Below are 26,329 nucleotides of genomic sequence, written 5' to 3'. Positions count from 1 at the left end.
GAAGGTAACAGTGTTCCGAGCGCCTTTGGCGTCTAGTCATGCCGGTCACCTGGCCACGGAGACGTCCTCGGACAAGCGCTGGCTCTTCGGCTTTGAAACGGAGATGAGCACCGGCCCCTAGAGTTGGAAACGACTAGCACGCATGTGCAGGGGAACCTTTACCTTTACCTTTACCTTTAAAGGGACTTGATTTACTTCTTTGTAATCCCTGGTCAGATTGCTCTGGCCCTTCTTTCCAAAAGCCTATCACAGTTGGGGAAGGGGGCACTGTCAGGTAAATATAATTCAATGTGAAATTAAATCTCCCTCTTTTGGGAGATATTTTTGGGCACCTTGCTTGGTGCCATGTCAAAAAAGGTGTCAAATCTTACCAAAAATATTGGCGGTAGAATCCTGCAACTCCTGTCCGTAAAAGACGCTTCCTTCCCAGTATCAGGAGAGGAATTATGTCTTCGGTCTAAATGTCAGAAGTGTGTCTCCTGAGTTCCCAGGTGCTGCTTTTCCTGGCCCGGCAACCAAAATGGCAAAGGTTCAGAGGAGCAATTCGGGGGGGGAGGGGTCCGAGTACCTTGCAGGGAGAGCTGTGGGTGGCAGATGGTGGGACTGATCCCAGCGGCTCCGGGTTCATCCTATTTCCACCTTTCTTTGAGCACCAGAGATCTGCTCTTCTCTGGCCCTGAATAAATCCTGCTCCTACTTTGCTCCTTCAACAGGCCTGTCCTTCCTTCCTTCCTTAGACTTGGAGTCACAAGCTTCTCTGATGCTTTTTGCTTCCCACACTGGATGCGCTCAGACCACAACCTGTTCGCCAGAGATATGGCGCTGCCAGAAATTGCTCCTGGACACAGTCTCCATTCTTTGACAGCGCAAACAGGAGTGGACAGCAGCTGGACTGTGCTGGTTCCAGATAAATCTGGCCCAGAATAGAACTGCAGCTGAGAGCCCTGTTTAGACTGCAGTTTGATACCTGGATACCTGGATCCTAAATTTGGGCTTCTTTCTACAGAAACCCTTAAAGGTTCAGTTCATTAAAGGTAAAGGTAAAGGTTCCCCCGCATATGCGTGCTAGTCATTTCCAAGTCTAGGGGCCGGTGCTCATCTCTGTTTCAAAGCCGAAGAGCCAGCGCTTGTCCGAGGACGTCTCCGTGGTCATGTGGCTGGCATGACTAGACGCCAAAGGCGCACGGAACGCTGTTACCTTCCCTCCATAGTGGTCCCTATTTTTCTACTTGCATTTTTAACGTGCTTTCGAACTGCTAGGTTGGCAGAAGCTGGGACGAGTAACAGGCGCTCACTCTGTTACGCAGCACTCGGGATTCGACCTGCCAAACTGCCGACCTTCTGATCGACAAGCTCAGCGTCCTAACCCACTGAGCCACCGCGTTCATTAGGACTTCTTAAATTAGAACAGACTTCTAACAGTATGGAGAGAATTTATCACAGTTTTAATTTCATTTTGTGATTCAAATTGAACCATCATACTTGCATCCTGCCTAGAATTGAAGAGCAATTTTAGGGGGGTTTATATGCAATATAAAAATACATGCATATCTACAATCACTTAATGAAATAGTGAAAATCCAAAATCATGAAAACCCCTTAAAACCTCCTCTTTATTCACCCAATCCTATTTTTTTCTACTGTTTTATCCTTCTTGGGGTTTTTTCCCCTTTTGTTTTTATATCTTTTCTCTTACAATGTTCTCTTCTGCCAACCTAGCAGTTCGAAAGCACGTAAAAATGCAAGTAGAAAAATAGGGACCACTACGGTGGGAAGGTAACAGCGTTCCGTGCGCCTTTGGCGTCTAGTCATGCCGGCCACATGACCACGGAGACGTCCTCGGACAAGCGCTGGCTCTTCGGCTTTGAAACGGAGATGAGCACCGGCCCCTAGAGTCGGAAACGACTAGCACGCATGTGCGGGGGAACCTTTACCTTTTACCTACAATGTTCAACAAAATATACTTTTGGAACTCAGCCAAAGGTAAAGAAAGAGAAAAGGCCAGTCCATTTCTTAGGAATTGTGGCCTGCCAGGGCCTGGGTGGGACCTCAGCAGGCAAACAGTGCAGGTCTGGGGGGGACACAGAGGGCCCCTCCCTGCTCCAAGGCCAGATCCAGGAGCCCTCTGAGTTGGCTGGGTCCTGGGGCAGGATGGCCACCTGGGCCGCTTGGCTGCTTGGCCTCGGACAGTCTGTCTTTAGCCACCAGAGATGGCTGCTGCTCTTGGTCCAGGTATGCCAGCAGCATTGCTGCTCCCACAGACGGACCTTCATTGGAGACGAGGGGGGCGAGGCGAAGGTGGGCTTCACGGCTATCTTTTGTTGCTCTCCTTTCAAGGAATGTACTCTGAAGGTCCAGGAGGGGAAGTTCAAGCTCCAGGACCTGCTGGTGGTGCCGATGCAGAGAGTCCTGAAATATCACCTTCTGCTCAAAGTGAGTCGTTCTCCAACTTGCAGAGGGATGGAAACCCAGATGCATTCTGCAGTGGGCAGGTGGGCTTCAGTTGCTCTCAGTGCAGAGCATCCCAGGTGAGAATTACAGAATTGGAAGGGATCTTGGAGGTCTTCTAGTCCACCCCTCTGCTCGAACATGAAACCTTATACCATTCTGGACAAATGGCTCTTCAGTCTTTGATTGAGCACCCACAACTTCTGGAGGGGAGCCATTCCATTGATTAAGTTCTAGATTGGATCTCTACTTGATCAGTTTCTACCCATTGCTTCTTGTCCTGCCTTCAGATGCTTTGGGAAATAGGTTGACCCCTTCCTCTCGGTGACAGCCCCTCAAATGCCATCATGTCACCCTCGTCCTTCATTAGACTAGACGTACACAGTTCCTACAACTCTTCATTGTACACCTGACCCTCTGGTCCCCTAATCATCTTTGTTGCTCTTCTTTGCACTCTAGTTTCTAGAGTCTCAACATCTTTTTTATATCATGGTGCCAAAATTGGATGCAGCTGTCAGAAGCCACTCCAATCCACATCTTAGGAAAGAAAAACTCTTGGAGACAAGATTGTCCAAGCAGGAACTTTTACTAAGACATAGATGACAGAGGCTATAATAGACAGGATCTGAAAACTGTCTCACAGATTGATATTTTTAAAGTGTCCCTGAGCAAAACCCCACCCCTCAGCCCATTTGGTCAGTCCCGGATCAGTCAAGTCTCAGGTGCCAAACCCCTCGTGGGAAAGGGAGAACCATCAGTCCATTCACAACACAATTACTTCCTCCCCTTCACATTCCATCCGGAGATACAAGCCAGAATTCCCCCACCCCCTTTCTTAGTTGTTCGTAGTTCAGAGGGAGAGGGTTTCTTCCACCGGTCTTTTTGCGATGGCCAACAGGCAGGCTGAATAAACAAAAAGTTACATCTAAGGGAAAGAGATGGGGCAATAAAGACCCCTGTCTTCTCTTTCCTCCTTGGGAATGGCAGAATCCAGAAAAGGGGGGGGTGAGATTTGGGTTTGCACAGAGAGGGAGTTAGAAATGAAATATAAATGGATTCTGACAGCAGCATTCCAAGTGTGGTCTTATCAAGGCATTATAAAGTGATAAAGTAACACTTCACATGACTTTGGTACTTTCTCTTTGTTGATGCAGCCTAGGATTGCATTGATTTTTTTGGCAGCAGCCTAGATCTCTCTCACAGTTAACTATTGTTGAGCCAGGTACCACCTATTCTGTACCTGTGCATTTGATTTCTCTTGCCTAAGTATAAACCTTACTTTTCTCACTTCTGAAATGCATTTTGTTGGATAGGGCCCAGTGTTCAAGTCTGTCAAGATCCTTCTGTGCTTTGAGCCTGTCTTCTGCAGTGTTGGCTATTCCTGCCAGCTTGGTGTCGTCTGCAGATTTGATGAGTTCCCTTTTTATCCTCTGATCTAAATTATTTATGAAGGTATTGAAGAGTCTGGGCCTAAGGCAGAACCTTGGCTACCCCACTGCTTACTTCTCTCCACATAGAAGTAGCTCCATGAAGGACTACACGCTGAATGCGGTTGGTCAGCCAGTTGCGAATCCATCTGGTGCTGATGCTTTCTATCCCACAGTTTTCTCTCTTGCCAAGAAGGCTGTCTTCTGCCTTGTCAAAGGCCTCACTGATGTCCAAGTAAATCATGTAAACAGCATTTTGCTGTTTACTTAGTCACTTTCTCAATGAATGCACTAATGTTTGTCTGGCACGATCTGGCTTCGGCTTCTACAGCACAGATTGGGGCATCTCCTTAATGCCGATTCCAGTTGGATTGGTAGAGCCAAAGAGATGCAGAACAGCCAGCCCCACGCTGCCCACATGGCCCTTGGAGCCCAGATGAGATCCTGAGCCTGGGCCTCCTCTGGCTCCACTTGTGCCCCCCTTGCCCAGGATTCTCCCCAGGGCAAATGCTTTTGATTCCACCCAGAAATTAATAATGCAGTTATTCTCAGAAACCTTGATTAATTCTGGCTCGTTCACTTAAGCTTGCACCAAAACATCTGATGCTGCTTGGCCACCCCCAACGGCCATTATCCTTGGGACAAGCAACTCCAACACTTCTTTCTTAGCAGGGCCTCTCCTGCCACCTACTCCAGAGGTCTTGAACCGCTCGCACGGTGAGGTGGAGTAGGAAGCAGGCAGGCAGTGGCTATGGTAACCCAGGATGGTGGTTTGTCTTCTAGGAGCTGCTCAGCCACTCATCCGACCGGCCAGAGAAGCAGCAGCTGAAGGAAGCATTGGAGGCCATGCAGGTGGGATCTTTTTGGGATCACTGAAAGAGGCATGGCCCGGTCTCTGGCAAAGGACTGCTCTCCAAAGCCCCTCCCCCCAGTTTTTCTCAGCCTGGCATGGCTGTGCTCCACTTCTGCCCTGGGGGGTGGGGCTGGGGGCTGGGAATTGCACAGGCGCCCTGATGCTGCTGGGCAAGGGAGGCTGAATGCAGAAGCAGGCCTGTCTTTCTGCTCTCGGAGCGGATCCCTGCCTGGCGCTTTCTGCTTGCGGTGCCACTGATGAGCCACTTCGACCAAAAAAAGCCTGCTGTTCATTTTTCAGGACTTGGCCATGTTCATCAATGAAGTCAAACGGGACAAAGAAACACTGAAGAAAATAAGTGAATTTCAGAGTTCCATAGAAAACCTGGTAAGATCAAAGGAGTAGCCTTTGGCTCTTGGTAACCAGCGGCAGAGAGGCCTTCCCAGTCTCCTCTCGGCTCTGGACGTGCTGCGTTTCTGGCCGTCCTGAAGGCCAACAGGCTCCTCATTCAGGAGATTGGCATCCCATAATGGCTGTTGCGAGGCAGTGATTGTGAATTGGCTCAGCCAGCCGAAGGGCACAGATGACGTCAACCAGAGCAGGGTCCAGGGTAGGACCCAACTCTCCGCGGCTAACTCGCCATGGGCCAACATGCCATGGGACAATTCACTGCGGAACAATTTAACAATTCTATTTATTTTTTTAAAAAAAATATTTTAATTTTTGTCAATCTCATTTCATTCTTTCCCTCCTTTTCCATTGTTTAATTTAATTGTTTAAATTAATTGTTTAATTGTTTAATTGTTCTATTCCACCATTTCTTTGTTATTAATATAGCTGTTGTCTGGCAACAAGTTGGCCATGGCAAGTTATCCCGCAGCGAGCCAGCCAGGGCGAGTTGGCCGTGGCAAATTGTCCTAGGCCACCCTCCCCCTGCGTTCTGCTCTTGCCCAGAAGTTAGCTTACCTGCTCACAGGTCTGCAGAGCTGGATTGCCCAGCACCCCCGAAGAGGCTTCGCTGCCCTCTAGCCCCAGAAGTGCCCTGTGCCCCCCTCCTTTTTGACAGCTGAGGTGCCACTTGGAGCCCTAGTGGGGAGCTTTGCGCTTTTAACCTGTCGCCTTTCCCACAGCCGGTGAAGCTGGAAGAATACGGGCGGCCCAAGATTGATGGGGAACTGAAGGTCCGGTCTATCGTCAACCACACAAAGCAAGATCGGTGAGTGAGCAAAGCAGTGAAGAAGGAAAAGCCTCTTCCGGGGGTCCTGGCTGAACTGAGGCCCTGAGAGCAACGTTGGTGCAGCTGGCTGAGTTCCCATGACATGTAGGCTTGAGTGGGTTGACTTCCAGAGGCAGGAACCCCACCCACAGCACTCCGTGCAGCAAACCAGGGATGGCCAGCATGTTGTATGAATGAAGGCAGCTCCCTCCCTCCCTGGCCCACCTCAGTCCTGGAAGCAAATTCTACTTTTGTGCATTTGCCCCCTCAGCTCAGACCCTGCTCCCCTTGTGCCAGGCCCACCTGTCCTCTCCTTCCCCAGGACCCCCTTTCCCTGCTAGAGAGCAGCAGCAGATGCAAGAGAGCTGACAGAGGTCCTACCTGCCACCCCTTCTCTGCCAGGTGGGTTGAGCCCACCTGGCGGCCTCTTCAGCAGCTGAACCCTGGAAGTGGGTTCAAAGAGACGGACCTTTTGCCTCCCCTTCCTAGCATTAACAGGGAAGACCCCTGCCTTGACTCATCTCCCCACCCCCCGCCAAAGCTGGACTGAGGCAAAAGGCGGCTGCTGCCTGTTCTTCTTGGGGCCACTCGGAGGGTGATGGCTTGCCCTGGGCCACCAGCCATGTGCCGAGGCCCCCAGGTGCTCCTGGCCCTGCACTGAGCCCCATGGCAGGCCAGAGGAGGTGGCTTTTAAAGGGGGCCCAGGAAGAGAGGAGCAGGAGGGCTTGTGGGGGGAGATCTGGCTGGGTCTGTTGGAGATGCAGAATCTCAGGGGAGGAACTTCCCTTGGCTGGGACTGGCAGGCGGCCACCTGCAACTTCTTGGGGCCAGAAGTTGGGCACTCTGGCCAGAGATGACAAACCCCCTTGACCAAGCCTCCAGGTGGGACATCTAGGCACAAGCTGCCCCCTTTGGCTGGCATGGTTCTCCCGGTCCCTGGAGGAGGGGAGCCCTTTCCCCAAGGCCCCGGGGGAGAGGGAATGTGCAGACACGGTTGTTGAGTCCTGGTTTCCTCTTCTGATTCTGGGACAGGTATTTGTTTTTGTTTGATAAAGTGGTGATTGTCTGCAAGAGAAAAGGCTACAGCTACGAGCAAAAAGATATCCTTGAGCTGCTCTGTTACAAGATGACTGATGACCCCACCAACAACAAAGATATCAAGAAGGTGGGTGAGGCAGGTGATCCCTTCTTTTTTCTCGCTTCATGGCCAACACTGGGCATTGCAAGCGGGGGGGGGGAGAGCTGCAGCCGCTGGAAGCACCCTTGGCACCTCCTCTTGTCCCCCCAGGGGCAGCCTAGCCCGAGTGTTCGCCAAAAGAGCTGGGCTGCTCAGGCTGTCCAGGGGCTGGAAGCTGTTGACCTCATCATTCTCCACTGGCCTGGGGGTATCCTTGTGCTTCTTGGCCCCTTTAGAGAAATCACAGTTCCATCACTGGGGGGTGGGGGTGGGGTTACCAGGATGCCTGTGTCCTCTGGCAAGCTGGCAACTGCCCGTCTCGCACCATGTTCACCACGAGGAGAAGCCCCTTTCTGGTCAGCAAGGGTTCCCACGTGGGCAGTTTTTGCCTGAAGCAACGAAACCCAGTCCCTCTTTCATGCCAGTTTTTCCCCTGCATGACGGAACCCCTGTTCTTCTAGGGGCCTTAGCAGGAGGAAATTCCTCCAGCCCCCCACGCTCTGGAGGGTGCAGATGCAGAAAGAGGCCTCCCCATTCGTTCTCCAAAGAAATAAACATCTGGGCCACCTGGGACTGGGGGCCATGGGGAGGGGGGGAAAAGGGGGGCTTGTTTTAGAGTCTGAACAGGTGGGATTTGGAGCTTGTTGTAACCAACTGTGTCTCCCCTTCGCTTCCTTCTGCTTCTCAGTCGCATGGAAAAATGGTAAGCCGTCTCTACCAATTCCGGCCCTTTTGTCTTTTGCTGCTGCTGTAATAATCCTAGACAGGGCTGATTGGGCATCGTTGGGTGGGCTGCACGAGGCCTGCAGTTTACTGCAGGAAGCCTTACAAGCAGCCCTGTGAGGTAGGCTTGCCCGAGGAGGGTGAGTGGAGCAGATGGGACTAAAGCATCTTTGAAGGAAAGGCAGCCTCTTTGTGCTGCTGGCGAGACAGGCGTGCTGGCAAAGAGAAGGAAGGTGAGCCCTCCCGGAACCGGCCAGGAAATAAATAAAATAAAATAAATAAAAATAAAATAAAATAAAACCCTTCTGGCCAGGAATGGAGGGCCATTGGCCAAGCTTGCTGCCTCGGGGGCTGCAATTCGGCCACCCAAGGGGGCCTCCTAAGGGCAGCTTCAGGGTGGCGCCATGGCTCCCCCCAGCCCTGCTGGCGTCTGGCTCCATCCAGTCCCCCTCTCTTTCCCCACAGTGGTCTTATGGCTTCTACCTCACTCACCTTCAAGGCAAACAGGGATTCCAGTTTTTCTGCAAGACGGAAGAGATGAAACGGAAGTGGATGGAACAGTTTGAAATGGCCATGTGAGTGTCCGGGAGCTGGGTCCTGGCCGGGCCCAGATCAGAAGGCTGAATGCTCAAGACACAAGCAGGCCTGGCTGGCTCCTGCAGGCGGTCTTGACACAGGTGTTGGTACATGTGATGCGCAGGCAGGACTAAGTGGTGCCGCCTGGCCTGGCCCTGACCCAGAGTGCAGGGCTGAGCACCAGAGGCCCTCGGTGCACAGCGGACCCTCTTCACAATGTCTCCAAAGAGGAGCTGCGGCCTGCTTTGCCTGGCCTGAGCTGAGTGGCGCTCCTTTGCTTTGCCCAGATCCAACATTAAGCCCGAGAAAGCCACGGCAAACAACCACCAGTTCCAGATGTTCACCTTCGACAAGACCACCAACTGCAAAGCCTGCAAGATGTTTTTAAGGTGAATGTTTCTCCTTCTCCAGGTACACACAGACTCCTCAATCGCTGCTGCTGGTTTTACTGTAAAGTTTTACTGTAAAGTTGCATCATTACAAAAGGTCTTGCAGCCGCCGTGCAACAGGCAGCCTTGGAGCCGTACAGCTCTGGGGCTGCTTGCCACACGGAGGCTTCTTGGCACATCAGAGCAGGGGAGTTCTTGCTCCAAGCAGCCCCCGAGCTGCAGTGTGGCAAAAAGCACCTGCTTCAGAGCCCACCCCTTCCGGTGCCCCCCCATCAGCAGCTTACTGTGTTGCTGGCCAGGGTCCCTCCTGGCCACGGCTCTGCCACCTTCCAAGAGCCACGCCTGTGTGTGCTGCCAAGGAAGCGGTACTTGGTCCCCCAGATTGAGCAGAGAATCTTTGCCTGGACTCTCCTCCATCCCCTCCACCCTGGAAGTCTGGTGGGCCTCTCATGAGCACAGGTTCGAGGGGCTTTTGTCGCACCCTGGCCTGAGGTCACCAGCCTGTTTGCATGGCCGGAATGCTAAACCCAGGGAACGGGATGCAGGCCACAAGGAAAGTCAGCCGGGGGGGGGAGCAGGAGGGGCAGTAGTAAATGTGGCCGAGCTCAGTTTTTATCACGGGACTGACCTCGGAGTCTGAGCAGAAGGGCTTCCCTGCATCTGAGGAGAGGCCTGGGGAGCCCACAGGGGCCTCCAGGTATCGGGGCATCTTCCCTGCTCCTGCTCCAAAGGGTGCAGTCTCTCGGGTGCAGCTCCAGGCAGGCCTGCTGGGCTAGCAGCATCTCTCTCCTTCTGCAGGGGCACCTTCTACCAAGGCTACCAGTGCCTGAAGTGCAAGGCAGGCGCCCACAAGGAGTGCCTGGAGGTCATCCCGCCCTGCCAATTCAGTAAGTGGTCCAAGCACACGGCGCTGGGGTGGCTGAAAAGCCTCTTGCGGCCAGCCAGCCCAGAAAACAGAGCAGTGCTGTGTCTGCTGCCAGTTGTCTTAGTGTCCCCAGCTGAAGCAGAGAGCCTGGGCTGTCCACTCCACTGCCCCACGAAAGTCTGGTGGGCCACCAGTGGGGACAGGTTTGGGCGGTGCTCTCCAAATCAACACGCTTTCCTGCAATAAAAGGGACGATTCGCTCCAATGGCTGCCTGTTGATCCTGGTAGAGTGGCTGAGCCCCCCCCCCCGGCAGCTTCCTCCTGGGGGGTCCCTGTCAACCTCTCACCCGTCCCAGAAGGGCAGAGCAGCTGCAGAGACACTTCCATTCTGCAGCTGTTTAGAGGATTTTGCATGTCACAAATCGCTTTGAAAAATACATTTTGCCCTCCTGCAACATCACCGTCACTTAACAAACATATTTGTATGTGAAAGGGCACCCTAAATTTTGAAGGTGAGGAAAGGGGGAGAAGGAAGAATTTGGAATGGCAAGAGGGGGATTCATGAGATCTGTACGCAGAAAGTGATGGGACTGAGCTGTTCCTCTTAGGTGGTTTCTCCACTAACCAGCCACTTCTTCATGTTGCTTTCCAGGTTCTCCTGCTGAGCAGGTAAGCAGTGTGGCTGTCCTTCCCTTCCCTCTGAGAAATGAGGCAGGGAGCAAGGTGCCCGAGGAGGACATGGGGGTCACCTTTCCCCCACCCCTTTCTGAGAAGCGAGGCCGAGTCCTTGGTTGGTCTTGAGATGGGGCGCCCTTTTTTCTCCCCCTTTTTTGCCCCAATTTGAATGCAAGGGAGGGGGTGGGGGCAGCAGCTCAGAATCCAAACTGTCGCATCTCTGTAAGACCTTTGCTGTCGGAGGGGCTGGGGGGGGTCAGTTCTAAGAGCAAGACTAGCTCCTGGTGTGGACAAAAGCGCTCCAGGAGATCTGAAACTTCTTTCTTTTTATTTCTGGACAGGAAACACTGAATCTAGGTAAGTCATCCCCTCCTCCCCCGCCTTCTCCTCCTTCTCCTTAGCCTCCTCCACCACCTATACCTCCTCCTCCAATTCTGTCTCCTCTACCGTCACCTCCTCAGCCTTTACCACAACCTCCACCTCCTCCTCTGCCTGCTCATCCACCACTTCCATCTCTGTCTCCTCCTCCTCCTCCACCACCACAACCTCCTTCTGGGGGTCTGCAACCATCCTTTGCTGCCAACCCCTGCTGAGAGATCCATCAAGGCCCTTGCTGTTCCTGGCTTCTTTCCAGGTCCTAAAATGGTGGCCCTCCAGAATTACCATGGCAACCCAGCTCCACCAGGGAAACCCGTGTTAACTTTCCAAATGGGCGAAGTGATTGAGCTGCTCCGAGGGGAACCCGACTCTCAGTGGTGGGAGGTGAGTGGATCCTCCAGGAATGTGCAGGAAAGACAAAACCTTCCTCAGCTGGTTATCCCTGGAATTCAGCTTTGGACATGCCAGGCATTTTAACGAGAGCCTGAAATCCTTCAGCTGCAACCAGGAGAGGAGGAGATGCTGGCTAGGACAGGACCCTCCCTCCCTCTCTCCCTCTGCTGGGTTTATCCAATAGCACCAGCATTGGGGGCAGGGAGTTATCCTGCCCTGTGGGGCCCAGCCCCCTTGGCCAATCTAGGATAGCTCTGCCATCCGCCCGGGGTGAACTCAAGTAGCCCTGCATCCTGGCTTGCTGGTCCAGCAGAGCCTCAAGTCTCTCGGATCCCCCATTGGGTGCTGCTGCACCAAACAGGTGGAAGCCCAGGCTAAGCCCCTTCCCCATAGAATCGGGTCACCTCTGGGTGGCCTGCAAGACACGTTGGTTGAAGAGGTTCCACACCCCAGGCTGTAGCTTACCAGGTTGCAAAGCAGAGTTGGAAACCAGGTTGCAAAGCAAAGCAAGGTTGTGGGAACTCAGCCCTTAGGACATTTGCTGAGTCAGCCTATCACATTAGCATGTTCCCATGACAGAGACCCCATTGTTGCCTCTTGTTGACTTGTGCTGAGGGTTGAGAGAGTGAAAACCTCCTCATTTGGGAGAGAACAAAGAAACCTAAACTCAGAGTGGACAAAGGGAGTCCGTGGTGCTGGTTCTTCCTTTAGACCCCTGCCTGGCTTTCCGCCCCACCCTTGCAAGGGACTCTACTCTTTCTTCCAGGGGAGACTCGTCGTGTCCAAGAAATCTGGCTATTTCCCCAGCTCGTTGGTCAAGCCTTGCCCAGTGGACACCCGGGTAAGGGTCCTTGAGGCAGGGAGCTGCAGGAACCACATTCAAAGCTATGACTCCCCCTCACCCCCCAATGATCGAGTGCCTTATTAACAGCTGCTGCGTTCAGCGGCTAACCCCTTTCTGTTAGTTCGAGGACCGATTCCCTCCTCCTGGCACTGGGGGTCTTCTGTCCCACTGCTCACAGCTCAGACCACCCCTGCATGGGTTGCCTTTGGGAAGACTGGCGTTCATTAGGGTCCCCCCCACCCCAAATCACAACTTTGTTCTCTGCTGCAGCCTCCCAACAGCCGCCCTCCTTCACGAGAGATGGACTATTCCATATACCCCTGGTGAGTTGGGTGGGTGGGATTGGCTGGGCTCCTCATTTGGAATCTCCTCACTGGTGAAGGTTGGGGGAAATTCAAAGTGAGTGGGATGCGGGGGACAATTTCTTGCTCTCCGTTCAACATCGTTCTTTGAAATAACTAGCACTCCAGCTGTGAGGAATAAAATGGAGACCGTCAGCATGAATAGTTTCTCTCCAAGCCCCATTGTCAATGTTCCTTGGAAGAGCTCCCCAAATTTGGAGAGTCATATTTGTGGAATCCTTCCTTGGTTTTCTAAAACTTTTCCAGTTCCACCTATGAAAAGGAAAAAAAGCATCTGAAAAAAATCCCTCTCTGTCCTGTTCCGCAATGTCTCTGGGGGTGGGGGGTTCTGTGCAAGCGGCCGGCAAGCCCGTGTGCGCAACGCCCTTTATGCAAGCAGCTTGCAGGTGCACCTGCTCCTCACGCAAATGGAGCACGCTTGTGCTCACTGGCCATTTCCACGGCCCAGTTGCAAACCCCTCATGGCCCACAGATTGTAGGGCTTTTTCCCCCCCAAGTCTTGTTCAAAGCGGAGGCGAGGTTCAGCCTGGGCCTTCCCTTCATGATCGGATGCATGATTCTGATCATACCATTTGTAGCTGATTCAGAACGGAAATAAAATTTTAATTGATTTTGCTAGCTTAAAGAATGGCTGAAATTAAGAGGATATAATTTAACAGAGATGGATACCAAATTACTAGCTAGGAAACAAAAATTAAATGGAGAAATATTGGATGTAGTTGGTTCAATATGTTATTGATGAAACAATCCTGGAATGATAGTTTATTGGAAATTAAATATGAGCCAACTGTGTGATGTGGCTGTAAAAAAAAAGAAAAAAAAAGGCAAACCCAGTGCTGGGCTCCATCTGTAGCACTACGGATCCCATGAAGGAGTAACTCCAGAGTTGCTTCTTGGTCAGATCTCCGCTCATTGGTGCTACCCAGTTCTGTGTGCTGAGCTTCAAGAAGTATTCAGAGAACTTAGAGTCAGAGAAGGGCATTAAGTAGGCATCATGTGGGGAGGTTGAGCCTTGAGAAGAGAGAAATTAAGGGATGGGGGAAACGGAGTTTCTGAAATACGTCACACTGGAGGAAAAAACTGGTTCTCTCTGGTCACAGAGTGCAGGCAGTGATAGGAGAATCTCCTAAGACCAGCTGGACAGTAAATTCAGTGATTTGGAGGGATGGGGGGGGGGCTGTCCCCTGAAGGAGGGACTAAATTATTGCATGAATTATGGGTTGGATTCAGGCCTTCCATTCCAACTCTGGGGGTTTGTGAGCAAGGCAGGGCTGAGATACGGAGCCCTATAACGAAGGGTCATCGATGGAAGAGAATTTCTGCAGCTCAGGGTTGATCTGGGCACCCTGAGCTGACTAGCAGACCTTTCCCGACCTGACGAGGAAAGACATCGGTGCCTCCAAGGGCTCCGCCATGCCAGGCCTTATTTCGGAGCCATCCCCAAAGCCCTGCGGGGCCAGGGATACCCGGCTGCTGAGGGGGGGGGGCGCGGCTGCTTCTGCCTCTGAGGCTGAGCCCACCTTCCCACCTCCTCTCTCTGCATCAGGGGCCTCCCTGCAGGCTCCTGCAGCTTCAGAACATCCAAGGGACGTCTGAGGGATCTAAGGTGGAATCTTTCCTAACCCAGAGTGTGGATTTTAGGTTTGCAGGCAACATGGAGAGGCAGCAGACAGACAACCTCCTGAAGCAGCATGTCAGTGGGACCTACCTGATCCGGGAGAGGCCAGCAGAGGCCGAGCGTTTTGCCATCAGCATCAAGTCAGTGGCTGGCTAAGGGCAGTTTCTCCCATCCCTGGGGGGCGGGCACACAGGATCTCTTCCAAAGAACAGGAGATGGGTTCACACAGCCCTGCTGGACCCCAGCTAGCTTCCAGACGTTTCCTGTCTTCATATTCCAAAGAGTTTCCCATAGCTTAAGGGGTGGCCCTGGGACAAGCACCCCTTTCCAACTGGCCTGGCATGCCTTGCAAACCTCTTTCATTTGGACTTGCTGAAGGAGAGTTCTTGTTTTTAAAGTTTGGCAGAGATAACTTTTCTGCTTCCAATAACTGGTCCAAAATTAGTCTGCATCGCGGTCCTCCTTGGGAGGCACATTCACATCTTAAGCCCCCAAGGAGTGGGGGGTGCTTGGCCCCCAGGTGGAGGAAGCCTTCAATTGGGCCTCCAGCATTTCAGCATATGGGGCACCCACACCAGATGGGACCTTTGGCTATTAAAGTCCGGCCAGTTTAGGCCCAACTCTTTGCCAGCCTCTCCCCACGGGGCAAATCTGGAGGGTGATGGTGGGCTGGGCTTTTCGGTAGGAAACAACCCTGCAATGATCTGAAGCCTCTGCCCTCTCCCTTGCAGGTTTAATGATGAAGTCAAGCATATTAAAGTTGTTGAGAAAGATAACTGGATCCACATCACAGAAGCAAAAAAATTCGAAAGCCTCTTGGTATGGTATTCTGGGAGAAATAAGTCTTGCCTTGAACCTGACCTTCCTGGGGGCTTCAAGGGGCTCATTGGCTTTGACCTGTCTTCTGCAGGAATTGGTGGACTACTACCAAGGCCATTCTCTGAAGGAGAGCTTCAAACAGCTGGACACAACCTTAAAGTATCCGTACAAATCCCGGGAACGCTCTGCCTTGAGAACCTTAGTTCGATCACCGGGTAAGGGCTGTCTCCGCCTGCTGGGGGTCACAGAACAGGTGGAGAGCTTGCAAAAGGAGCCCCCCCCTTTGCTTGCACAATCCCCACCAGCTGGTTGCTCTCCGGTTGGCCTGAGATCTGGCTGCCAGCCAAGAAGCCCCACAGTGGAAAGACTCTTGCTATGGGGATGGGACTCCCAGGCCCCCCAACCTTTCAAAGCCTCCCCCAGGGCCCCATGCCTTTTCACCCAGAGCGGCCGCCATTGTGGCTCAGCCCAGTAGGGCAATGGGTCCAGTCTAACCAGGGTTGGCTTTTTGATCAATGGGTTGGAGGGATGTATTTCCAACAAACCTCTTCCTTTCCACCCCCCAGCAGACCCCCCCCCCCAGCCAGGAGGGGCTGAGAAAGAGACAGCAATGCCCCCACCTTCCTCTTGGGAAGCTTATCTGCAGAAATGCCAAAGAAATTCTAAAACTGTCCTGAGGCTGAAACAAAACAATTTAACGAATCGAACTTTATGAAAATAACACTGGAGTTGCTTGGGAAGGGGGTGGGGTTTTGCCAGATATCTGAGCCGTGCTTGGGAGAAAGTAAATAGCTCCCCCACCCAGGAGAAAGCAGGATTTCCCCCTCCTCCATTGTGCTCTCATGCAAGCACCAAATTTGTGCAGGCTCCCCAACTGACCACAAAGGCCTCCCCCTTCCCTGGGTGAGGGGTGAGTGATGAAGGGGCCGGTCTGAGTGTGGACAAGCAAGTGGCCTCTGCATGACCGAATGAACCAGAAAACCAGTTTTTTATGACTCGAGCCAGGATTGCTGGGTGGTCCTGTGTGATTCTCCAAAGCTTATTTTGATGAGGAGGAGAAAGTCTGTGGCTGACACCGATCCTTCATCCGGGCTTTCTGGGCAGGGGGGCTTCCAAACGTCCTCGGTGGTTCTTTCAGATGCTGCCCACTTGCCCTGAGCCACGCTCCACGGTCCAGCTGGCACTTGCCTGGGCAGCTGCCTCTGAAAGCAACCCGCCATTTGGTGCTTTAAGGAAAAGGGCAAAATCCTTCCTGCGTGCTGAGTCTGCTGGGCCTGCTCCTCTGGCGCCTTCCCTGGCCCTGTAGGGGCCCCCCAGGATGATGTTTTGCTTACTCCCCTCCGGACAGGAGAGAGCCTGGCTCCCTCTGCGAACGTCAGGCCACAGTGGGGTCTTCGCTGGGCAGGCGGTGGTGGGAGAGACTGCCCGGGGGCACAGGGGGTCGAGTGGCTGGCCAGCCACGCAGACCAGCTCTGTCTGCCCATTAGGTCAAAGAGTGAAGAGCCATGTGGTTTGCGGGGGGCCTTTGCCCTGCCTTGCTGATTTCTCCCGTTTCATCAATGTCCCCCTTTAATAATGTCTTCCCCCTCCCCTTTCTCCTGCTGCCTCCATTTCCCTCCAACTTCTTTTCTGCAGCTGCCTGCGCTTCCTACAATTTTTCCTTTCTCAGTCCTCAGGGCCACCACTTCACTTCTCAGAATCCCTCCACTCCTTTTTGGTCAGGTAGATATAGTTCTCTGTCTCTCCATATAATAAATACAGTAGATGAATCATATCTATATGCATGCAAAGGCTCCCATCCGTTTGCTGAAGGACAGCGACACCTGCTGGTCGTCTAAGAAAGGACCTGGCAGATCAGCCGCCAGCTCCTAGTCCAACCTTGGCAGGGCAGCTTAAGGGCAGCTGAGAAAGGCTCCTTGCGGCCAGAAAGGCTAAAGAGGTGCCCAGGTAGAACTTGGACCACCACATTTTAGCTAGAAAGAAAAAAAGGCTGGAAGTCGCGGAACGTCCCAACGTTGCTCTCGCCTGACTTGGGACATGGACAGGTCATGCCACGGGAAGCTCTTTCACTCTTATTCCTTTTTATCTCCCCCCCTCCCCCCAGTCTTCACTCCTCGGGCCATCGGGACTGCAGTGGCGAGGTACAACTTTGCTGCCCGGGACATGCGGGAGCTCTCCCTGCAGGAAGGGGACGTAGTGAAGATCTACAGCCGGATCGGCGGGGATCAAGGCTGGTGGAAGGGAGAGGCCAATGGCCGAGTAAGTGGCCCCTGGAAGGTGCACGGCCGGTCACTTTACTTTCTGAATTGGGGAGGGGGCATCCAGACAAGGAGTGGCGATGCATCCAGCTGAGCACCAGGCCAGTGCCGGGCCTGCTCTCTCAAGCCCCCTCAGTCATAGAAGCCCCTCTGGCCTGGTCCCGTACTCCATCCGGGCTGCCCCTCCATCCTCACGTTCTGTCGTGATTTCTTGCAGATCGGCTGGTTCCCTTCGACCTATGTGGAGGAGGAGGGGGTGCAGTGATGCCCACACTGGCAGGAGCTTCTGTCCCTGAGGGCAGCCCCGGCCCGTCTCTGGGCCTCCAAGGGAAACAAGACTGTTCTTCTTCCAGCACCGAGAAGAGCGCCTCTGTGGCCCACTCCCCAGTCCATGGGGCAGAGTGCATGAGGGGCACACGGTGGGGAAGGCACAGCTGCTTCTCTCACCTGTTCCCTGACACGGAAGAGCCGAACGCTGGATATTGAGCCACGTTTGCAGGAAACCACGAAGCCTCTGGGGAAGGCAGGCAGGACCCAATGGCATGGCCAGAAGTGGCTGCACTACCAAGCCTTCTGAGGTGTGGAAGATGGGCTTGGTGGTGTCTGATCCTTGGGTGGGATACGAGAAGAGATGCTGGGGTTTGGGAGGCACAGGAGGACATTGCAAGGGGTGCCCTTGGCTTAGGAACTTTGGGGGGGGGGGCTTCTGCAAGTCCCAGCGTCCACCATGGCGGTGGGTTGTGGACCAACCGAAGTTGCCCTAAATGTGAGTGGGCCCCTTTATGACCCAGAGGAAAGAGCCCACCTGGTGACCGTGTGAGCATCCCCAGGCCTGCTGGGGTTCTTCCTGAGCCTGTTGTGAAGCTGGGACTGGAGAGAGGTGGGCTGCACCCCACGGGCCCCACTGCTGCCTCTCCCTCTGTTGTGTGACTCTCTCCTCCATCGGTCCTGGGAGCCTGTCTGAGCTGGCTGCCAGAATGGGCCCTGTGGCCCCCAGGAGCCTCTGCTAGTCACACACCCAGCCTGGCCCAGCAAAGGTTGGCTTCCTCAGGCCCTGCCGGTTCCTGGTGCTGCTGCCGCCCTCCGAGCTAACCCAAAGCCTTTGCATTATGGCTCATCCTGCTGGCAAAAGGGTTTCCATCCACCCCGTGGCCCTCAGAGCTGGAGGAGCTTCTGCTCGGAGAAGAGGCTGCTAGAGAGGGTTAGTGTCAAATAGAACAGAGGCCGTCCGCATGGATGCCACAGATGTGCACAGAGCCCCGGCAAGGATCTCTCCAGCATTTGGCTTCCTCCCAAGCTCTGGGGAGTTGCCACAAAGGAGGAATCTCTCTGCCTTTCAGACTTTGGGGAGATCCACGGGCCACGTCTAGGCCACGAGGCCGCTTTCCCTTCCAAGCATACTTCAGGGAGCCTTCTTCAGCACTGAGCCACATCTGGTTTCCTCAGCTCGTCTGCAAAAGGTGCCAAGGGGCTGCATGTGGGGCAGGAGCCTGGCTTTTCCAGGGGGCAGAGGTCAAGGTCTCCTGGAAGCTGCTCCAAAGCTCCCTGAGATTGGCACAGCAGCCCCTCCGCCTGCCTGCCTGCCTGCCTGCCTGCTCCCAGCAGATCTGCATTTGAGTGCCCAGGTGGGTCTGGGCCCCACAGTGGATTTGCCTCCATTTTACAGAGAGCCTGGCCTGAAATCAGCCTTGACTTTAATTCTCTTGGCTCCTCCAGGCTGCTTCTGCCCTTTCACCCATTGCAGACAGCCTGGCAAGCTAACATTCCCTGATGTGGATGCCCCTTCAGAAATGGGGCGGGCCCGAGAGCAGAGAGGCCTTCCAATCGTTCCTCTTTTCAAGTACGGAAATACCTTTGTGTGGCGGAGAGGCAGAAAGTCACCCCCACGGCTGATCAGCAGCTGGGTGGATCCCTTTGGGTCATCAGGCAAGTCTCTCCCTAAGTGAGGGAGCTCAGCTGCCTAACGCCTCCCCCCTTAGACTGAGGCAACTGGGGGGTAGGTAGGTAGAAAGGAAGTCAGTCTGGCCTGCAAAAATCCCAGTGACCATTAGATGGCAGAAGAGGGAGTTTCTGTGTTCTCTGCTGCTCTCTAGGAGGCTGGGTAGGATTCAGCGCTCCGAGCTGGGGCTGAGAGAGGTGCTTTGCAAAATCAGAACAGAAAAATAAGCTGCTCGTATCTCCCAGACCACTTGCCAGTTCCTCCTGAAGTCAAGAGAGAATTAGAGGCATACAGGCATCAGGGAGGGCCCACCGTAACACCCAGTGACAGAAGGGAATACACGCAGTAACTTCCTAACCCAGGTCTGATCAGCGGGTCCCTTTTCCATCTTGAAGATCGCCTTTGCTGTGCTACAGATGGGGCAGAGGCCGCCAGGAGCAGTCTAGGCTTGAGGCACCGGCTATCCACCTGCTGCATCTTTTCCCTCTTCCTGGATCCCTCCAGAATCTGCCCCCCCCAGTGGATGCAGTAGTGGAAGGTGCAGGAGGAATAGAAGGGGATTGTGACCTTGTCCGTGGAGCAGTAGAGAACAAAAGACAGCTAACCACTCAGTCACCGTACTTGTATTTTCTGTAAACTAAGTGAGGGGTGAGCTGGCCTGGTGGAGTAGCTAGAGTGAGGGAAGCGCTGGGCCAGGACCGGGAGGCCGAGGGGGAAGCCCTCGCTGAGGGAACTCTGGGAGACGAGGCCACCCACATGCCCGTGCAGGGTTGTTGTGGAGAAATGGTGCTGTGGGCGTGGCCCAGAGGAAGGGCTGCCTCTGTTGCAGACACTACTTGTCTGAGCACGTGCAGAAGTCCAGCCCTTACAAAACTCCATCGAAGTTTGGAAAACAAGGTTAGGCAAGAGGAAAACAGAAAAGAGGAATTTCTTCTCAAAAACAAGGGATCACAGTGCAATTGTACTATGAGATGGTCCTTCTGAGGAAAATCAAAATACTTCTCGACTGGAAAAAGGAAGGCTGTTTTTTGTTTGCTGATGTAACATTTCTTTTCCCCCCAGGAGGTGCTTGGTTTGTAATTAATTACTCTCCCTAGCCACTCTCCTATTTGTGAATAAGAAAAGGATTTTTTTTATTAAGAGGGCAAATATTGTACATATATTTTGATTTTGCAAAAACATTTTTAAAAGAAATGTAATAATGGAAAATTAATTATGGACAACATTCTCTGAGGTATTGGTCTCTCTTTTTTGCACTGCCCTAAATTGGGGCCAGGAAGGAAGAGATGAAAAATTGTAATATATTTAGATACACAATATCCTTAATTCCCAATACTTTTTCTTAGAGAAGTTCTCTTAATTTCTCTAGCAAACACTTTTTCCTTTGTTGAGAATTTCCTCTCCTTTTACATGGTTTCCTGGGGCATCTGACATCTGAATGCAGCAGATTTGTTACCTATTTCTTATTGTGTGCCATTAAGTCATTTTGACTCCTTAGAGACAGATTTTGTCCATGGTCTCCCACAGGGGCCCTGCTGCCAGTGAAGTCTCATCTGTTGGTCCACCTCAAAATACTTCTGCTGCTGCAGTTGGAGGCATCTTTGAAAGGAACCAGCTGCAAAGATAAAATATTAAATATGGAATGAGTAACATTGATTAAAACAATACGTTTTAAATAAATGCTTTTATGTTTCTCTGGACAAGGCCAGCTTTCATTTTTACGTAACCAAGTGAGCACATCCTTTCACCCTTTTGGAAGACCACATTTTTTTTTTTGCTAGTATCTTCCTTTCTTCAATTATATTCACCAATTTCCCATCTTTATAAGCAGGAAAGTGCAAAGATTCCTTGGGTTGATGTTTCACTGCAGCTCGGGGCTCAAGTTAATAACGGCTTTCTTCGTTTTTCCTACTCTAGTGTAACAAATTTGGTCTGCCTTGCATTAATTTCACACCTGCACTGCAACCGTTTAAGAGCTGCTGCAACTGCGAGCGTAGCATCAGCGCTGGCCGGTGATGGTCAAGCTCGAACGCGTCTCGTGACGCACCGCGACGGTTTTTGCCATTGCGGAGCCGGGGTGGGCGTGGCCTGCGCGTGACGCCTCCCCCCGCCGCCCTTCGGCCTCCGCTCCTCCCAGCTGCAGAGACCGCGCTCTCCTCTTCCGCCGTTGCGCTGGGATGCGGCGCTTCTCCCGCCAAGCGAGCTTCCCGATCCCGCTCCGACGGGCCTCGCTGGCGGCCCAGGCAGAAGCGCTCGCCGAGGGCCGGCTGGCGGCGTTGCGGGGGCGAGCAAAGGTCGCATTAGTGCCCCCCCCCGCTCCGCTCCTTGGCTACGGGAACGCCTGGAGGAGGGAGCCCAACGACATGGCAACGTATTTGCAGAATACCACCAAATAGCCCAAATCTGCAACAACGAAGCCAGGAAAGCCAAGGCCTTGCAACAAGTGTCAAAAATAACTTAAATGTTCAAAAAAAGGGGGGGGGGGAAACCACGAACCAATCAGCTCGACATCAATATCTGGAAGATCCTAGAAAAGGCAATCAAGCAACTGATCTGCGAACACCTAAAAGCAAACAAAGTTATAACCAGAAGCCAACATGGATTTGTCAAAGACAGATCATGCCAAACCAATCTTATTTTGTTCTTTGACACAATGACTAGTGATTATTGGCCAGTGAAATGCTGTGGACACAATATACTTAAGATTTCAGTAAGGCGTTTTGACAAAGTAGACCACAACCTTCTTGGTAAGATAGGCAAATGTAGGATACACAGCATCACCATTTGTAACTGGCTGACCAACCACACTCAATGGATAGTCCTCAGTAGCGCTACTACACCTACACGGAGGGAAGCATGCAGACGGGAATCTCAAGATTCTGTCTTAGGCCCAGTACTTTGTAACATTTTCATAAATGATTTGGATGAAGGAATAGAATGGAAACTCATCAAATTTGTGGGTGACACTAAGCTGGTGGGAATAGCTAACCCTTCAGAAAATGAGACACAAGATACAGAAAGATCTTGACAGACCTGAACACTTGAATGCCTTATCCAAAAAAATGAAATTCAGTGGAGAGAAAAGTCCTACACTTAGGCAGGAAAAAACAAAATGCAGAGGTGTAGAACAGTGGCACCTGGCTAAACAATAGTAATTGGGAGAGGGATTGAGGAGTCCTAGTGGACGGCCACTAGGTAGGAGCCAGCAGTGTGCCGCAGCTTCCAAAAAAGCCAGCACAGTCCTAAGCTGCATGAACAGAAATATAGCATCAGGAATATGAAAAGTGATAATACTGCTGAGGAATTCTGGGAGTGTCAGAACCCTAACCCAATCCACCTCTTAGGAAAGAAGAACTCTTGGAGACAAGATTGTCCAAGCAGGAACTTTTACTAAAACATAAGATGACAGTGGATAATCTAGACAGGATCTGAAAACTGTCTCACAGATTGATACTTTTAAAGTTTCCCCCCAGTAAAAACCCCTCCCCTCAGTCCATTTGGTCAGTCCTGGATCAATTAAGTTTCAGGTGTCAAAACATTTGCAACATTATTCCATTTGGAGATACAAACCAGAATCTCCCCCCTTTCTTTGTTCTTTTTAGTTCAGAGGGTTCCTTCCCTGGTCTTTGGTGATGGCCTCCAGGTAGGCTGAATAAACAAACATTGCATCTAAGGGATAGAGATGGCTCTTAACAACCCTGTCTTCTCTTTCCCTCCTTGGGAATGGCAGAATGCAGTAAAGGGGGGGGGGTGTGAGATTTGGGTTTTGCACAGAGAGGGAGTTAGAAATGAGATAAAAATGGATTCTGACAGGGAGTTGAAGTCCACAAGTCATAAAAGGGCAAAGTTTGAAGACCCCTGGCCTGGCCTATCAAAGGAAGGACATGATAACTGTTTTCCTGTCACAGAGAATACAGGCTCAACTATTCTCCAAAGCACCTGAGGGCAGGATATGAAGCAATGGATGGAAAGTGTCTGTGGAGATTCTCAGTCATCCAGATCACGGTTGCCCTGTTTCCAAAACTGAAGAAGCTTCTTAGATTAGAAGCAAAACATCTTTAAGGGAAAAACAAAGTCTAGTTGCCTTTTGAAAAAGCACCTTTGGGATAACAGATGGAAACTTATCAAAGAAAGATCCTATCTAGAACTAAGGAGAAATTTTCTGACAACGAGAACGATGTGGGTTCAGGGTGCTCCCTCATTGGAGGTCTTCAAGAAAAGGTTAGACGGCCATTTGACTGGGCTGGGGGGGGTGTTGGAGGAAGACCGAGGTTCCTTCCAACTCGGCCGCTCGGTGACTGTCGGAGCCGAGGGCTTTGGCGGGCTGGCAGGCGAAGCCTTGGGAGCGAGACTTCGGCGGCCTCGAAACCGGGGCTGGCAACGGCCCACCGGGCAGAGCCAGCAGCAGCTGCCACGGGCGAGCGCGGGCCGCCTCCGCAGGGTCCCGCCCGCCCTCCCGGCCAATGAGCGAGCGCCCGAGCGCCGCGCCTCCTGCCCGGCCCGCCGAGGGGGGCGGAGGGGCGCTTGCGGGGGGCTCCTTTGCTCCTCGACTTCGCCAGGCCGCCCCCCTCCGTCCCGCCCCCCCCTTTGCCAGCGCCTCCTCCGGGGCGGCTCTGCCCGCCCGCCGTCCCGCCCCTGCCCGGCCGGGGCTTTCGGCGCGGGAGCTGCTCGCCAACTTCGCCGGGCTCCTCCTGCTCGGCGGCTCCGGGCGCTTCTGACCGGCGGCCGCGGGGCATAGGTGGGCGCGGAGGAAAAGTTGCCCGAGGCGGCGGCGGCGGCGGCGGCGACCTGACCGGAGAGGTACCCGACCGGCGGGAAGGCCCTTCTGGCGCCCGAGGTCCGCGCCGGGCGGGGGCTCCAGGCGCGCCCCAAGCCCGTCCGTCGTCGCGGGCGGCGGCGGGCGGCTCGTTTCCCGGCTGCGGGGCGGGCCAAAGGCGGATCCGCTCCGGCCGCTCTTCGGCGCGGCCACCTGCTCGAAGCCTGCAACGTGGCTCCGGCGCTGCCCGCGTTCTTGCCAAGCAACTGAACCGGGCCCGGAACCTTCGCGGAGAGAGTCCGAAGGCGCCCGGGAAGGGGCCTCCGGGGCTCTGCGAGGCTTCGGAGGGGCCTTTCCGAGCCGCCAAGCGGCGCTTCCCCGGAGCTGGGCAGGGGTTGGAGCTGCCCGGGAGCCGTTGCGGGGGCCTCTTTGCCCTCCCTCCGCCCGGGCAGACGGAGCCAATCTGAGCGGCTTCGGCTGCTCCTCCTGCTTCTATAGCGGGAGTGACGGATAGGCTGGAGTGGGTCGTGCTGCGTCTCTTCCAGAGTCTCTCCTTGGGCGCGCAGGCAGGGCCGCCCCTTCTCAGTTCCAGGGGGCGGCGAGGGAGGGGGGATCGAGCAGCTCTGCTCCCCAGAAGTCCGCAGGTAGATCCAGGTCTCCCCCTGCGGCTTCTTCTGCTTTCCCGGGGCAGCCTTTTCACTTGAAGGAGAAGCCTCAGCTTGGGAAGCCCCCCCTTCTCCCCCCCCCCCCGCTTTGTGAAGGCCCCGAGGCCGAAGGGCACAGCAGCATTTTGGCAGCTTCTCAGCAGCCAGGGCTGCACCCAGGGCTGTAATTGCCACATACAACTCATGGGTGCTGGTATGTGTGCATCAACTCTGTGAATAATTAGAATAATTACAATTTTATGAAAAATCATATAGAATAGAATAGAGCTGGAAGGGATCTTGGAGGTCTTCTAGTCCCCCTATATGGACCTATACCATCTCAGACAAGTGGCTGTCTAGTCTCTTCTTAAAAATCTCCAGTGATGGAGCACCCACGATTTCTGAAGGCTACTGGTTCACTGTCCTCATTGTTAGGAAGTTTCTCCTTAATTCCAGATTGCTCCTCTCCTTGACTAGTTTCCATTCGTTGTTTCTCGTCCTGCTTCCTGGTGCTTTGGTGACTAAGGTGACCTCCTCTTCTTTGTGGCAGCCCCTCAAATACTGGAACTCTGCTATCATGTCTCCCCTATTTCTTCTTTTTTTAGACTAGCCAAACCCAAGTCCTGCAGCCATGCTTCCTATGTTTTATTCTCCAGGCCTTTGATCATCTTAGTTGATGGAGCATCCATGATTTCTAAAGGCAAAAATTTCTGTTCCACTGGTTAATTGTCCTCACTGTTAGGAAGTTTCTCCTTAATTCCAGGTTGCTTCTCTCCTTGATTAGCTTCCATGTATTGTTTCTGGTCTTGCCTTCTAGTGCTCTGGAAAATAAGTTGATCCCCCTCTTCTTTGTGGCAGCCCCCCAAATACTGGAATACTGCTATCATGTCATCCCTAGTCTTTCTTTTCTCTAGACTGGCCATTCCCAAATCCTGCAACCGTTTTTCATATGTTTTTCCCCAAGTCATCTTAGTTGTTGTTCTTTGCACTTTTCCCAAAGTCTCAACATCTTTTTTGTAATGTGACCAAAACCGGATGTAGGATTCCAGGTATGGCCTTACTAAGGATTTATAAACTGGTACTAATACTTCATGTGATTTTGATTCTATGCCTCTGTTTATACAACGAAGGATTGTAGCTTGTTTGGCTGCTGCCGCACACTACTGACTCCTATTAAATGATCATCCACTAGGACTCCAAGGTCCCTCTCACAGTTGCTGTTTTTGAGCCAGGTTTCGCCTAATCTGTACTTGTACCTTTGGTTTTTCCTACCCAGGTGTCAAACCTTGCTTTTATCCACATTGAATTTCATTTTGTTGGATATGGCCCATTGTTCAAGTCTGTCAACATCTTTTTGGATCCTAAGCTTGTTGACGTTTCCTGCCAGCTTAGTGTTATCTGCAGATTTTGTGAGTTCCCCTTCTATTCCCTCATCTAAGTCATTTATGAAGATATGGAAGAGTACTTTTAACTGTATTTTTAACTGGGGTTTTTAATTCTAGGGATGATTTAATCTTTTTTTTAATTTGTTTTTAACTTTTGTATTGGTTGTTTTAAATGCCCTGTAAACCGCCCTGAGTCCTTCGGGAAAGGGCAGTATATAAATTTAATAAAATAAAATAAATAAATAATACTGGGCCTAAGACAGAGCCTTGTGGTTCCCCACTGCTTATTTTCCTCCATGTAGATAAAGAACCATTAAGGACTACTTGTTGAATATGGTTTGTCAGTCAGTTACAAATCCATCTGGTGGTGATGCTGTCTATCCCACATTTTTCTAGTTTACCAAGAAATAGGTTGTGATCTACTTTGTCAAATGCCTTGCTGAAGTCTAAGTATAACATGTCACAGCATTTCACTTGTCTACTAATTTACTGACTCTGTCAAAGAATGAAGTAAGGTTGGTTTGGCATGATCTTTTTTTAACAAACCCATGCTGGGTACTAGTTATAACTTTATTTGTTTCTAG

At 52.5% G+C, this 26,329-nt stretch overlaps 3 protein-coding genes across 6 annotated transcripts in view; 2 read left to right on the top strand and 1 right to left on the bottom strand.

Annotated features, from left to right (window-relative positions):
* VAV2 (vav guanine nucleotide exchange factor 2) overlaps nucleotides 1–20,886 on the top strand; it is a 98,642-nt gene extending 77,756 nt beyond the window's left edge. Inside the window, exons 10-28 of one of the 3 annotated variants that reach the window (XR_014028024.1) lie at nucleotides 2,338–2,433; nucleotides 4,659–4,727; nucleotides 5,029–5,115; nucleotides 5,859–5,944; nucleotides 6,977–7,109; nucleotides 8,310–8,419; nucleotides 8,708–8,809; nucleotides 9,608–9,696; nucleotides 10,327–10,343; nucleotides 10,691–10,706; nucleotides 10,984–11,111; nucleotides 11,887–11,961; nucleotides 12,235–12,287; nucleotides 13,968–14,084; nucleotides 14,676–14,763; nucleotides 14,855–14,978; nucleotides 16,433–16,485; nucleotides 16,868–17,022; nucleotides 17,239–20,886. Coding sequence is in view for 2 of the 3 variants with exons in the window: in XM_081339933.1 (XP_081196059.1) it covers nucleotides 2,338–2,433; nucleotides 4,659–4,727; nucleotides 5,029–5,115; nucleotides 5,859–5,944; nucleotides 6,977–7,109; nucleotides 8,310–8,419; nucleotides 8,708–8,809; nucleotides 9,608–9,696; nucleotides 10,327–10,343; nucleotides 10,691–10,706; nucleotides 10,984–11,111; nucleotides 11,887–11,961; nucleotides 12,235–12,287; nucleotides 13,968–14,084; nucleotides 14,676–14,763; nucleotides 14,855–14,978; nucleotides 16,399–16,485; nucleotides 16,868–17,022; nucleotides 17,239–17,286 (1,680 nt within the window). In the remaining variant the exon portion in view is untranslated. Of the gene's footprint in view, nucleotides 1–2,337; nucleotides 2,434–4,658; nucleotides 4,728–5,028; nucleotides 5,116–5,858; nucleotides 5,945–6,976; nucleotides 7,110–8,309; nucleotides 8,420–8,707; nucleotides 8,810–9,607; nucleotides 9,697–10,326; nucleotides 10,344–10,690; nucleotides 10,707–10,983; nucleotides 11,112–11,886; nucleotides 11,962–12,234; nucleotides 12,288–13,967; nucleotides 14,085–14,675; nucleotides 14,764–14,854; nucleotides 14,979–16,398; nucleotides 16,486–16,867; nucleotides 17,023–17,238 lie in introns of all 3 variants that reach the window. The other 2 variants (XM_081339933.1, XM_081339934.1) reach the window with 2 other exon arrangements.
* On the bottom strand, nucleotides 20,712–25,672 carry LOC308674740 (uncharacterized protein; the record flags this gene model as incomplete). The annotated part of the gene is made up of 3 exons (XM_081339471.1): nucleotides 20,712–20,939; nucleotides 20,992–24,208; nucleotides 25,646–25,672. The coding sequence occupies 2 exons, from the start codon at nucleotides 25,670–25,672 to the stop codon at nucleotides 23,183–23,185; spliced, it is 1,053 nt and encodes a 350-aa protein (XP_081195597.1). The 3' UTR covers nucleotides 20,712–20,939; nucleotides 20,992–23,182.
* SARDH (sarcosine dehydrogenase) overlaps nucleotides 23,528–26,329 on the top strand; it is an 82,045-nt gene continuing 79,243 nt past the window's right edge. Inside the window, exons 1-2 of one of the 2 annotated variants that reach the window (XM_081339929.1) lie at nucleotides 23,594–23,760; nucleotides 25,637–25,769. In XM_081339929.1, the coding sequence (XP_081196055.1) occupies nucleotides 25,683–25,769 (87 nt within the window). In that variant the 5' untranslated portion in view covers nucleotides 23,594–23,760; nucleotides 25,637–25,682. Of the gene's footprint in view, nucleotides 23,761–25,636; nucleotides 25,770–26,329 lie in introns of both variants that reach the window. The other variant, XM_081339930.1, reaches the window with a different exon arrangement.

The sequence above is a fragment of the Vipera berus genome, assembly GCF_964194415.1.
Source record: "Vipera berus genome assembly, chromosome: 15".
In the NCBI taxonomy this organism is placed as follows: Eukaryota; Metazoa; Chordata; class Lepidosauria; order Squamata; family Viperidae; genus Vipera; species Vipera berus.
Note: the sequence above shows the minus strand (reverse complement) of the source record. Positions and strands in the feature narration are given on the sequence as shown.